The 13,620-nt window shown below is 40.8% G+C and overlaps 1 protein-coding gene across 2 annotated transcripts in view; it reads left to right on the plus strand.

Moving 5' to 3' along the window:
* Window positions 1-3,504: 3,504 nt before the first annotated feature.
* Window positions 3,505-13,620, plus strand: part of arhgap23b (Rho GTPase activating protein 23b) — a 176,257-nt gene continuing 166,141 nt past the window's right edge. For both annotated transcript variants that reach the window (XM_036129870.1, XM_036129874.1), the window contains exon 1: window positions 3,505-3,938. In XM_036129870.1, coding sequence (XP_035985763.1) covers window positions 3,930-3,938 — 9 coding nt within the window. In that variant the 5' untranslated portion in view covers window positions 3,505-3,929. The remainder of the gene's footprint in view (window positions 3,939-13,620) is intronic.

The following is a 13,620-nucleotide window of genomic DNA, read 5'->3' on the forward strand; positions in this document are numbered from 1 at the left end:
CTTAGTTTTGTCTGACTCTCCTTAGTTTCTGTTTTGTTCTGGCTTCCCCCTAGTTTCTCGGTTGTTCTAGTTCTCCTGAGTTATCTTAGTTCCTCTGTTTCCCTGTCGTTTTAGATATTCTCGGTTGTCTGGCGTGTTAGACGCCCTCTGTTTTCCTGCCGTTTTAGATGTTCCCTGTTTCTCTGGCATTTCTATACGTCCCAGCATTTCCTTATGCCCCGGCGTTCTTCCCTGCCGTTTCCGTACGCCTGTTGTTCCCCTGTGTTCTCTAGGCTCTTTGGTTCTTCTGTGTTCATTAGGCTCTTTGGTTCCCTTGTGTTCTCTAGGCTCTGTTGTTCTCCAGTGTTCTCTAGGCTCTTTGGTTCCCCTGTGTGTTCTGTTTTTGTTTTGACTCTTTAGTCAGGATTCCCTTCACCTGCCAGACTCCCTACATAAGTTCACCTCAGTTTGTTCCTCATCACCAGCTCAAACCCAGTCAAACCAACACCACACCTGTCTGTTCCAGTCCTCAGATCTTGGTCTCCGTCTAATCAGTATGTACCTGTATGCTGCGCTGCTAGACTCTGCTTCTCGTCTCCGTCATCCTGTTCACTGGTCTTCACTCCCGATCCTGCAGAAGCCCAACTCCTCTGTTTCCTGGTCAGTTTATCCGCTCTGTTCCTTTCAGCCAGCTCCTGTACCCTACAACTCTGTCCGGTAACTGACTCTGATTCATTTCATTGTCATCATCCGTTGTCTGCAATGAACTCTCTTAAACCAGTTCTGTGTGTGCGTGCTGTGTCCGGGTTCATCCAAAGACAAAACATGACACTATTCAAAAGCAAAGTGCTACTTATACGCGCCTGATCATCTGTACTGGGCCGTCTGTTCTGGCATGCGGATCCCACCTGCTCCTTTGCTCGGCAGTGTGTCCGTGTCTGTCTCCTGAAGGATCAGCTTCTCTCCGCCCTTCTATCCAAGCTCCTTTTATAAGCCTCTGCTGACACCTGAGCGCAGCTGTGCAATTAGTGAGCTCCGCCTCCTCAGTCAACCAGCTTCAGCCCAGTGTGTTTGGATTGTTAAAGGGGGAAAGCAGAAAAAAACAAAACAATCCAAGCAAAACACAACAAACAATTGAAAATAAAAAGAAACATTTTCCCCTGTGTAACACATTCCAGCTTGTCTCATCTGCTGAGAGATACTCCTTCACTGACTAAAAATATTTGGACATCTAAATCTGAAAGGACTATTGATACATTTTGGACTTAACAGTAGATATGCTGTGCTGGTAGATGTCTTTAAAATGAGACGCTTAGCATGTCTTTCCTGGATACACCAGATGTCGCCATTTATCTTTCTATGTCCAGAACAATTGGTACATTTGCATAAGCATGTTTTTTCCTGAACAGTAGAATAGACAGTTTGAACAGTATTTATTTTCCTCAGCATGTGCCAGTAATGACTGAATTATTTTGCAAACAGGAATACTCACAGTGATTTATGAGGTAAAGAATAGTGACTGACCTGCTTATTCCTATTGTTTGGGTTTGGGAGGTTCCAGCTTTGCAGCTCATGGGAAACACCACAGGACATCCTTTTCCTCATTCCTCAAGGATAAAATGTACATACATGTGTGTTCCAGTGTTTCTTTTGTGTTTTGATGAAAAACAAAAAAAGTGAGCGATCTATTATGTCAGCCTTCTAGCATATTTGTCTAATTTACCAGAAGAAAACACTCCTGCCTACTGGGAATTAAAAAACAAAACAACAATTCAGCTCCATGGATCCTAATCCCCAGATGAGCAGAAAATAATTATAATAGCATCTTTGAATAGGAATTTAGAAAATTATGTAAACAGTATAAAGCAGGTGTTTCACATTTTCTCATAAAATAGGTTTGGTAATATTTGATTGTTGTAGTTAAAGGGAGGACAGATAATTTACAACATTTGATGTCCAACAGTTTTTCTTGCCTAAGTTTATAAAACACTAGTTGTGTTGAACTGTTCTTCTTCTCTTAATTCTCTAAAACACTGTTAAAAATGCCCGTGTTAAAGACAATTTTAGTCTTAACATAGGCTTTTTTGATTCCTGAAATTATCCGTTTCTCTTCAAACAAATATTTTTCTTTCTCCTGACAGATCTGTAAAATAGATTCAATTGATCAAACATATATGTTTGAAGAGAAACTGATCTTTTTCAGCTTTGTTTCAACTGTACAAAAGCCTGTTTGGAAAGAAGTTCTTGGATCTTAAGAGGTTAAACTACTTTATCCAAAATGTGAATAACCCCCTAGAACTCAAATTATCTTATAATTCTCTTAATAGCCAATTATGTTTGATATAATGTTTTTGGGCAGCATTTATGTGAGCCCTCAACACCTCTTATCAAAATTTTATGATTTTAAGGATGTACTTATAATTAGTAGGGGTGTTGTAGAGGAATTATGTTGACATGGTCCACATTATATTGGCATTCTAGTTTGCATGTTCTCTCTGTGCATGTGTGGGTTCACTCTGGGTACTCCAGCTTCCTCCCACAGTCCAAAAACATGACTGTTAGGTTAATTGGCTTCTCCAAATTGTCCTTAGGTGTGAATGGTTGTATGTCCTGTTTGTCTCTCTGTGTTGCCCTGTGACAGACTGGCGACCTGTCCAGGGTGTACCCCGCCTCTCGCCCAGTGAACGCTGGAGATAGGCACCAGCAACCCCCGCGACCCCATGAGGGATAAAGCGGTTCGGAAAATGGATGGATGGAGATATATATATATATATATATATATATATATATATATATATATATATATATATATATTAGAATTGACCCACAGACTGAACCCTATTCCATCAACATAGAACAACTGAACTTCTTCTAAAGGGCAATTTTGAAAGACTAACATAGCAGTCATGTTTTGGACTGTATGAGAAACGTAGAGAACTTGGATAGAAATCATGCATGCCCACAGAGAACATGAAATCTCCATGAAGAAAATGAGTCAAAACTAGAACCTTTTTGCTGCAAGGCAATTGTGAACTGTGCCACCATTAAGCCATCTAGTTGCGATAGATTTAGAAGTGTATAAAGCTGACCATTTACTTGCAATAAGACATTTTGAACATAACTGAGTTGGCAGATCAGCCACATGATAAAAAAAATCAGGTGAGCATGGTGAGGTGACATTGCACCAATGGCACATGTACCAAAGTTATAAAACCAATCTGTTATTACAGACAAAAATGCAGATTACTTTAAATGTACAGCATAAAAATAGAATAGTTCAACATGCAGCAGAGAACTAGCTGCCTTTCAGCATTTATCAACAGCACCCATCAGCATTAGTGTATATACCTTTGCTTAAAGTACTGTGAAAAACAGCATAACAGCTGCTTGGGGGAATCCTTCTACACCATAAGGTCACATGGTCTACACAAACACACTCAATCCCTCTGATCCCTCCGCCCCTCCCTTCTCTCTCTGTTCCTAATGCTCTGTATAGCAAGGGAGAGCAAAACAGCAAGAGGCTTTAGCGGGATGGGAGGAGGAAACTAGTGGGGAGAGAAAACTAAGTGAGCAAGAGGAGGAGGAGTAGAAGCAGAGTGACCAGTGTGAGCCCAGATTATAACCAAACCAGGAATAAAGGGAATACCATCATATGCTCTCCTTGTTTTAGTTGTGAAAAAGAAGGGATCCACTACATTGATGCTGTAGAGGGGAAGTAGGTGAAAAACGGAAAAAACGGAAGAAGAAGGAAAAGGTGGAGTAGTAGAGCAGCATTTCCGGAGGACATTGTTTTCACATAGGAGGAGGATATAGGCTTCAGCATGTGGGTTGGCAACACAGTAGTGCCACAAACTAAAAAGCACTCAGATGTATGAAGTAACCCCCAAAATCACAGGCTTCCAGTTGACTATGCAGAGGACTAAAATTGAGAGGAGTTCCTGCTGAACACCATGGCCCAGGTAAGGAAAATCTTACTTTCTCCATTTTCACATGACTGAAACAAAGCTGAACAGCAGAGGGATGAAACTCGGCTCACCTGTTTAATGAAAATCAAAAATATTATTCTATTATTCAGTATTTTACAACCCTAGCCCTGCTTTTTAGGAATGTTCAGTGGTTAGTTTGGGAAATAAATGCATTACATATACAGTATTATATCATAATTTATATAATATAAAATACCAAGATTGGCACCTTTGTACTTCTTGACTCTGGCAAGTTTGTGAAACTGCTGAAACAGTGCTGCTAATAGATATGCATCCAGGGTTTAATTTTAGGTGGGTAATGTAGCATCCAAGGTAACAATGGCTAATGCCTTCGTGTTCATAAAAAATGCTACTTAAGGTGGACATATGCCGCTTTTCAATTATTCTTTTTCACATTGAAATCATACAGTTATGGTCTACCTGCAATACTTTGGTCTGACCTCCTCATTAAAATAACCCCACAATACCCTGTTTTACCCCTGTTCTGAGGTCTGTCTGAGACCAGCTTGTTTTGGTGCCGTCTCTTTAAATGCAAAGGTGGCCCTTTACAACCTGCCTCCTCTTCAGGAGCGTCCCCCCTCCCCTTGTTTCACCATTTTTGTAGTGTGCACGGGGATGGTGTAATAAATTATGTGGATTAATACACCCAACATTTTTGACTTATCTAGTTGTAGCTTCAGCATCTTTCTGATTGGACTACAAAATCGCAGCAAAAAAAAAAAGGTGAATTTCCATGATCTTGTTTAGCAGGTCTGCACCAAATGCAGTGTTCTCTATTGTGTTTTCTGAACAAGACCTCAGAGAAAACTGAAGAGCTTGAAAAATATGACCCAAGTCAAAGAAAAAAAAAGAAGAAATTCCTTTATCTTAATGTCACTTGTCCTCATAACTTCTTCCAAAGCTTTCATAAGCATCTAGAGTGGTAAAAAAAAAAAAAAAAAACAAGAACAAGAAAAAAAAGAAAAATATGACCCAAACAGAATATAAAGATATTTATGCAGTACCTGGAAAGACTACATTGAACTTTTCTTCACTCCTATAGACTCCAAGGACACCACAAAATGTATTTAAAGACTAAAAGGTGGATATTGTTTTGTTTTAAAATTAAATGTTTAGTTTTAAAAACTGTTTCAATGTTGTTGTTGTTGTTGTTGTTGCAGCCTACACAATGGGGCAAAAGTGTAAAGTCACAGTAAAATGGAAAGAAGTTTTTTTTTTCAACAATCCTCATAGTAATCTCAGTCAGCTATTGGGTACTGAAGCTTCTTCAGGCTTGCATAAAGAGGCTCAAAACAGAGAAAAGCTGCAGAATGGCTTTCTGCATTAGTTAATAATAATGGTAACAATTAAAATATGATAAAAAATGTTTAATGTTCATGCTTTTTGTGATTTTGCTGCAGTGAAGTATTTTATTCTTCTATTTTATCTAGAACTTTAAACCAATATATTTGAATTGTACCAATTATTTACTTTCTCTAAAGGGTTTTATTTATTGGTCATTGCCTTTTATTTAAAAAGAATACTTGTAAATTTGTTAAGATTAAATCAAGCATTTTATGTTTATTTTGTAACTGTTTATTTTTGGTTGTTTAGAAAAAGGGAATATGAATCAATTGCATGAACCATATTCCTCTAGTTGGAATTTGAACGTGCGGCTATTTGTAAATGGTTAGACTCATTTAGAGTTTAAAAAAGATTTTGAAGATTTTTTTAGTATTTAGGTTTTTTGCCTTAAAAGACTTATTACCCATGGATAGCCAATTTATTCATTATTAATAAATACTGTTATTGATAATATAAAATAAATTAACTATCCAGTAAATAGATATCAATATGAAATCAAAGAATGAAAAAAATAAACAATTAACTTACCACAGTTTGTCATATATTTAATTACTTCAAAATAAAATTTTATTTTTGATTTATACAATAAATATTTACATTTTTTCATTTATTTATCTGTTTATATTTTTATGTATTATTTTTTTCCATTTATTTATGTATTTGTCATAGTATTAAGTTGTTTGGCCCACATGCAGAACACAGTCAGGAGTCAGAAAGTAGTTTAAGATGTTTATTATGAAACAGAGGAACAGAGACGAAGGTAGGCTCGCTGAGCGAGCGTCTGACAGCGACCAGAAACTTGGACCAATAACTGTGTGGATGAAGGACAGCAGGATAGGTTGAGTTGTGGAGATCAACCTGCAAGTATTCAGAGGTGCGCTTACCGCCGGGTTCGGGTAACCTAGCCGGGGAGAGTGGAGCAGCAAGACAGATTCAGCTGAACTCTCCTCTGTGATGGAATCAGGTGACTGAGCGACAGGGTAGCGGGCAGCGCCAAAGCGGGGAGCAGTGGTGGGTGAGCAGCTGGAGGAACCAAGGGAATCCGGTGGAGTTCTCAGCCTGGCTTTGTAACACCAAGGGAGCACAAGGAAGGTTCCGAAATGGCATCCAGAAAAGTGTGAGCACGGAGGCTTGACTTGGGACGTCAGAACACAAAGGGACACTTGGAGAGGGATCCAGAGCATGAGGCAACCTGAGAGAGACAGGAAATAGGAATTAGCGCTGGGAAAAAGGTAAGCTGTCACGAGACAGTGGCCAATGAGGTGTACCACACAAGGTTAACACTCTGGCATCCTCCAGCTGTCTGCTTTTATGCTCCAGCACAGAGCCTCTGAACGAGCCACAGGTGTGCGCTCCGCCCACCTGTCAACTTCAATCACCTGTGGAGAGAGGGAGAGAAAGAGAGCCGGCTGAGCTGTGCAGAAATCTTTCATAAATCCTGACAGTATTTATATTTGTTTATTTATTTATTTTATAATGGTGTTTTATTTTGTGGCACTTTAAGTATTTCCTGGACTTTAATCTTGTACTGCATTCTTATTTTACACTCCTTTTATTATTTTGTTTAATATATTCAAATGAGGGGACAGAGTTCACTCTACGGGGCCATGTGGCTCTGTCTAGTGAGCTTCAGCTCTAGTTGCCGTGGGCGTACCACTGTGCTTAAGAACTGGGAAGCCGTGGGGCAGGAAAGTTGTGCTTTAAACATAGTTTTATAACTGCAGCGCTTCAGATGAAGTTTGAGGATAGAGAACCCAATGTAATAGAATTTTACAGATTGGTTAAAAGTTGGTAGGACAGGACTCCATGCAAACTGTTCATACACTGTAGCTGGCTATAGCATGATGGTTAATTGATAGGGTATTGAGCAGAAGCATTGGTGAGCAGTTGGTTCTTGTGACTAGAGTTTGTTGAGGGTCTACTTGCTTATCGACATGTGTGACGGCAGCAAGATCTTGCGTGAAAAACAAACAACTCGCTCTATGAAAACCAGAAGAAACACTATGGTCAAGTGAGTCACTTGGAAATAGACAGCCAACCCAGCCAATGTTAGCACTCTCTTAAATATTAGCTTCACGCATACATGGTACACTACTGTAACAAAGTTACCCTCAGAAAATTTTGATTAATTATTTTCACATACATGTACTACAACCACAATAAACATTTTAGATATTTGGAAGTACATTTCAAAATATGGCAAGCATTAATAGATGACCAGGAGTTTCCAATAAAAAGTCATACTTAAAGTTCCTTACTTCTTTTAATTCATAGACATTTGTCTCTCACGATTACAGTGTGTTCAGAGTGAGAATTTTTTTTTTAAACAGCCACGTTTCAAAGTGACACTTATTACCTTCTTGTTTGCTAAAGGATGTTTATTCTAAAAATAGGTTTCAATTATTTATGTACAGTTGAGCAAGGACACCTTGCCATAGCTGTTTTTGATATTTTTATTAATAGACTTAGTCATTGAGGCAAATAAATACCAAGTTTTTCTAAAGAAAATTTAAAGTATTAAACTTTTTTCAGAAATGTGGTAAAGTTAATGTGTAGGGTTGGTGGGTACACTTGTTTTCTAAATTATTGTGAAAGAATGTTATTTACATTTTATGGATTGTAGAGAATTTTTCAGAATCATGCATCACTATACCGGACTGACTGAGTGGATCTGAAACTAATGGGAGCTGTTCACAGCCACTCAGTTCAGTAAGAAGGACGTAGCTGTGGAGTCATTGTCATTAAAGTTTCTAGGAAGAAAAATATATTTTGTATTGCTGTGTTGTGCAAGGCAGGGTTATGAAGAATTCTTCCTTATAGATAACTGAAATAACTGTACTACAGACAGCAAGTGCTGTAATTCAGGACCAGAGTGGCACTCATTTTCTACCCTGAAATGTCATGCCTCAGACCGGCCCACTATTGTTAAAAAATATGCTAATTAATTTCAGATTCCCTTTCACTTGGAGGCTTTGTGTATTTACTATCTTTCTTTTAATGATACAGACAGACAGACAGACAGACAGACAGACAGACAGACAGACAGACAGACAGATAGTGGTATTTATTTGCCTACTTTTAAGACTAAACTTAAAACTTTCCTTTTTGACAAAGCTTATAGTTAGAGTGGCTCATGTTACCCTGAGCTATCTCTATAGTTATGCTGCTATAGGCTTAGGCTGCTGGAGGACATCAGGGTATATTTCTTTCACTCTGATGAGTTCTCCTACTCTTCTCCAATTTGACAAATCTGTATAATCTGATTGAATTTGACTTTGGAAAGTGCCTTGAGATGATGTGTTTCATGAATTGGTGCTATATTAATAAAATTTAATTGAATTTAACAGATAGATAGAATGGGTCACTAATATTGTTTGATTATAGAAAACAGTTATACTAGAACTAATGCTTGTTTGTTTACACACTGTTACAACAGCTCACCTGTTTCTTCCATACTAACAGGAGCAATCCCCTCATCACAACTGGTTCCTGGCTCTGCTTCTGACACTATATCACATTTTGAAAATGTTCATAATTCTCAGCACAAATGAAATCACCCCTTTTTCAAAGCCATCATACTCTTCATTATAATTCTAATATTCACTTAATGAGTAATCCTACCTACCCACTAAGGACTTGTGGTACTTGAATGTTGCTTCTGACTCTGAGGGGCTACAAGACATACATTCCGAAATATGTGGCAAGGCAAGGCAAGGCAAATTTATTTATATTGCACAATTCAGTACAGAGACAATACAAAGTACTTTACATGATTAAAATATAGGAAAATAAAACAGAATTAAAACCGCAAGCGGTGATGATCGGCCCTCGCAGCAAAGCGCCGCTCTGGCCTATTGGCCACCGCTGGGATTTGCGCACCGCCGGCCGGCCGCCACCGCAGATGCTGTCACGCATTTTGCCCGCCCGTCCACTGGGCGATTCACACGAACGTGTTCGGCAGCGCTCCCCCACGACTCACAAAAAATCTGGTGCAGATCGCTTGATGCAGCGAGGAGATACAGCCGTTGAATAATGATAATGCATTTGGCCACCGGACTGGACTAAATCGTTCAGCGGGCTGGATTCGGCCCGCGGGCCGTAGCTTTGACACCCCTGGTTTAAACATTAGTATACCAATTTAATCAAAGGTATCTTACTAGCTGTTAATCCAGCTTAATGTGAAAAGTTAACAAAACCATTTTAGTTTTTTAAAGTTACTTGCTATTTCATGTGTTTAAGGGTTTTGTTTCTTGCATTAAGACAGCTTTTTTGAAAGTTTAACATCTAAATTGGTGGATACACACCCAAAAGTAATGTAAAAGTAACACTTTAGCAATTGGACTATTGCTAAAGGAACACTTTAGCAATATCGCGGGGGTAGCAGCTTTATAAAGGAGGCCCAGACGTCCCTCTCCCCAGCCACTTGGGCCAGCTCCTCAGGAGGAATCCCAAGGCGTTCCCAGGCCAGCCGGGAGACATAGTCCCTCCAGCGTGTCCTGGGTCTTCCCCTGGGCCTTCTCCCGGTGGGACGTGCCCAGAACACCTCACCAGAGAGGCGTCCAGGAGGCATCCTAACCAGATGCACAAGCCACCTCAACTGGCTCCTCTCGACGTGAAGAAGCAGTGGCTCTACTCTGAGTCCTCCCCGGATGACTGAGCTCCTCACCTTATCTCTAAGGGAGAGCTCACACACACTATGGAGAAAACTCATTTCGGCCGCTTGTATCCGGGATCTCGTTCTTTTGGTCACGACCCAAAGCTCGTGACCATAGATGAGGGTAGGAACGTAGATCGACCGGTAAATCGAGAGCTTGGCCTTTTGGCTCAGCTCTCTCTTCACCACAACGGACCGGTACAGCGCCCGCTTCACAGCAGACGCCGCACCAATCCGCCTGTCGATCTCCCGCTCCATCTTCCCCTCATTCGTGAACAAGACCCCAAGATACTTGAACTTCTCCACTAGAAGCTGGCTCTTTGGACTTTCCTTTTTTAAAAAGCTTATAACTAGAGTGGCTCATGTTACCCTGAGCTACCTCTATAGTTATGCTGCTATAGGTTCAGGCTACTGCAGGACATCAGGGTCTATTGTTCTTCAATTTTGAATGACTGTTGTAATTTCAGCTTTTAACTTTTTGATTTTTCTTTTTTCTTCATAGTAGGTACACCTGGTCTGGCGTTCTGTTAGCTGTGGCATCATCCGGGGAAGACAGATCACCCGCTATTACCATCTAATGTAGTACTTCTGTGCTTTTTTGTCTGTCTTGTTGTGTCTCTGCTCTGTCTTCTGTAACCCCCAGTCTGTCGAGGCAGATGACCGTTCATATTGAGCCCGGTTCTGCTGGAGGTTTTTCCTTCCCGTTAATGGGGAGTTTTTTTCCCGCTGTTGCTTCATGCTTGCTCAGTAGGTAGGATTGCTGCAAAGCCATGGACAATGCAGACGACTCTCCCCATGGCTCTACGCTTCTTCAAGAGAGAGTGCTACTTGTCAAGACTTTGATGCAATGAACTTGTTCCCTTATATAGGAATTTTTTGACCAATGTGTATAATCTGACCCAATCTGTATAATCTGATTGATTTTGACTTTGTAAAGTGCCTTGAGATGACATATTTCATGAATTGGCGCTATATAAATAACATTGAATTGAATCATCTCTTTAGACCAAGTAAACTATCACATTTTATGAGACAGTTATCTCATTTTAAAGATATAATCATCTAACGTTATTACTCTTAGCAAGTTAAAGCTCCATAAAAATTTCAGGTCCGGCCTATTGGCCACCGCAGGGGTTCGCGCACCGCCAGCTGCCAGCCACGGCAGAAGCTGTCACGCATTTTCCCCGCCTGTCCACTGGGCAATACACACGAAGGCATTGAGCAGCGCTCCCCCCACTACTCGCAAAAAATCTGGTGCAGATCAGTTGATGCAGAGATGCATTTGGCCACCGGAGGCAGTGGCGACCCACCAGCTTAAAATCTATGTATTGAGATCTTAAAAATGGTCTTATAGCTTAAAAGATCATCCTGTTTTGGTTGATTGTGTAGCCAAATAGAAGAGATGTTCTCAAAGCATTAAATAAGCCCTTTGACTTTTAAAAATGTTGTCCTTTTAAGGTAATTTTAAGTTACTTTTTATTAAATTTGTCAATATCCTATGGAAGTCTGGACATATGGCAGCGGCGTTTAAGGTGACTTCGCCACGCCACCACGCTGCCCTGCTCCATCAAATCCAGTTGATTTTGTAGCCGAATAGAAGAGATGTTCTCAAAGCATTAAATAAGCCGTTTTCCTTTTAAGGTAATTTGAAGTTACTTTTCATTAAATTTGTCAATATCCTATGGAAGTCTGGACATATGGCATTGGCGTTTCAGGTGACTTCGCCACGTCACCACGCCGCACTGCTACATGGAATCCAGTTGGGCCTGGAATCTACAACACACTAACATGTCTTCTGTTTCTAAACACAGTCTCATGTTGATTAGCTCAGAGGGGTAACATAGCAACTGTTAACAATAAAACATGACACTTCCTGTTGTCAGGGGGCGTGGCCTAAGCAATGTCATCATTTGACCATTGGATATTTTAGGAGACCCGATGATGATCAATCACAGAAAGTTTGGTGCCTCTGTGTGTGTCTGTGTAGGAGATATAACAGTTTTATTTTTTGTGGCGAGTAGGTGAACTTTGACCCCTGCTAACGCCCCTTCAAAATGCTCAAAAACTCACCGTTTTGATAACTTTTAATGCCTTATGATCAGACTGACCGAGTTTCAAGCCGCTCGCTAAAAATCCCTAGGAGGAGTTCGATCAAATACCAATGCTGTAAACGTCAAAAATGGGGTCAAAATACGACCTTCAATCTAAAATGGCCAACGTCCTGTGATACTTGCACTATGACATTAATTGTAAATTCTGAGCGTCTTGTTGAGTTCTACAACTATACCAAATTTCATGTCTCTACGATGAAGTAAGTAAATAGCAAAGGGTCCTTTGAAAATTGCTAGGTGGCGCCGTTGAGGCATTAGGTCACGCCCACCAAAGTTTGTTATGGATTCCTGTTGGGGGCTAGATAAGGATGCATCCAAGTGAGTTTTAAGCAGCTCGGCCCAAAAATCTGGAATTCAGAGCCAAACGTATGACAGCGGCGTTTGAGGTGACTTCGCCACGCTGCCACGCTCCCCTGCTCCATCAAATCCACTTGGGGCTGGAATCCACAACACAACAACATGTCTTCTGTCTCTGGACACAGTTTCATATTGATTAGTTCAGAGGGGTAACATAGCGACCGTTTACAGCAAAACATGACACTTCCTGTTGTCAGGGGGCGTGGCCTAAGCAATGTCATCATTTGACCATTGGATATTGTAGAAGACCCGATGATGATCAATCACAGAAAGTTTGGTGCCTCTGTGTGTTTCTGTGTAGGAGATAAAACAGTTTTATTTTTTGTGGCGAATAGGTGAACTTTGACCCCTGCTAACGCCCCTTCAAAATGCTCAAAAACTCACCGTTTTGATAACGTTTAATTGGCCATGCCTTATGATCACACTGACCGAGTTTCAAGCCGCTCGCTCGAAATCCCTAGGAGGAGTTAGATCAAATACCAATGCTGTAAACGTCAAAAATGGTGTCAAAATCAGACTTTCAATCTAAAATGGCCAACTTCCTGTGATACTTGTACTATGACATTAATTGTAAACTCTGAGCGTCTTGGTGAGCTCTACAACTGTACCAAATCTCATGTCTCTACGATGAAGTAAGTGAATAGCAAAGGGTCCTTTGAAAATTGCTAGGTGGCGCTGTTGAGGCATTTTTCTTTTGATTTTTGTGACGACCTTAAAATACAAAATTTTTAAACAGTCTTCATGCATCTGCCAAGTTTGGTGAGTTTTTGAATATGATAAAGCCCCCAAAAAGGCCCCCCTTTAGGGTGGAAGATTAATAATAATAATAATTAAAACCGCAAGCGGTGATGAGCGGCCCTCGCAGCAAAGCGCCGCTCCGGCCTTGGCCACCGCTGGGATTTGCGCGCCGCCGGCCGCCTGCCACCGCAGATGCTGTCACGCATTTTGCCCGCCCGTCCACTGGGCGATTTACACGAACGTGTTCGGCAGCGCTCCCCCACGACTCACAAAAAATCTGGTGCAGATTCACCACAACGGACCGGTATAGCGCCCGCTTCACAGCAGACGCCGCACCAATCCGCCTGTCGATCTCGCGCTCCATCTTCCGCTCATTCGTGAACAAGACCCCTAGATACTTGAACTTCTCCACTAGAAGCTGGCCCTTGGGACTTTCCTTTTTTAAAAAGCT

The sequence above is a fragment of the Fundulus heteroclitus genome, unplaced genomic scaffold (assembly GCF_011125445.2).
Source record: "Fundulus heteroclitus isolate FHET01 unplaced genomic scaffold, MU-UCD_Fhet_4.1 scaffold_242, whole genome shotgun sequence".
NCBI classification, from domain to species: domain Eukaryota; kingdom Metazoa; phylum Chordata; class Actinopteri; order Cyprinodontiformes; family Fundulidae; genus Fundulus; species Fundulus heteroclitus.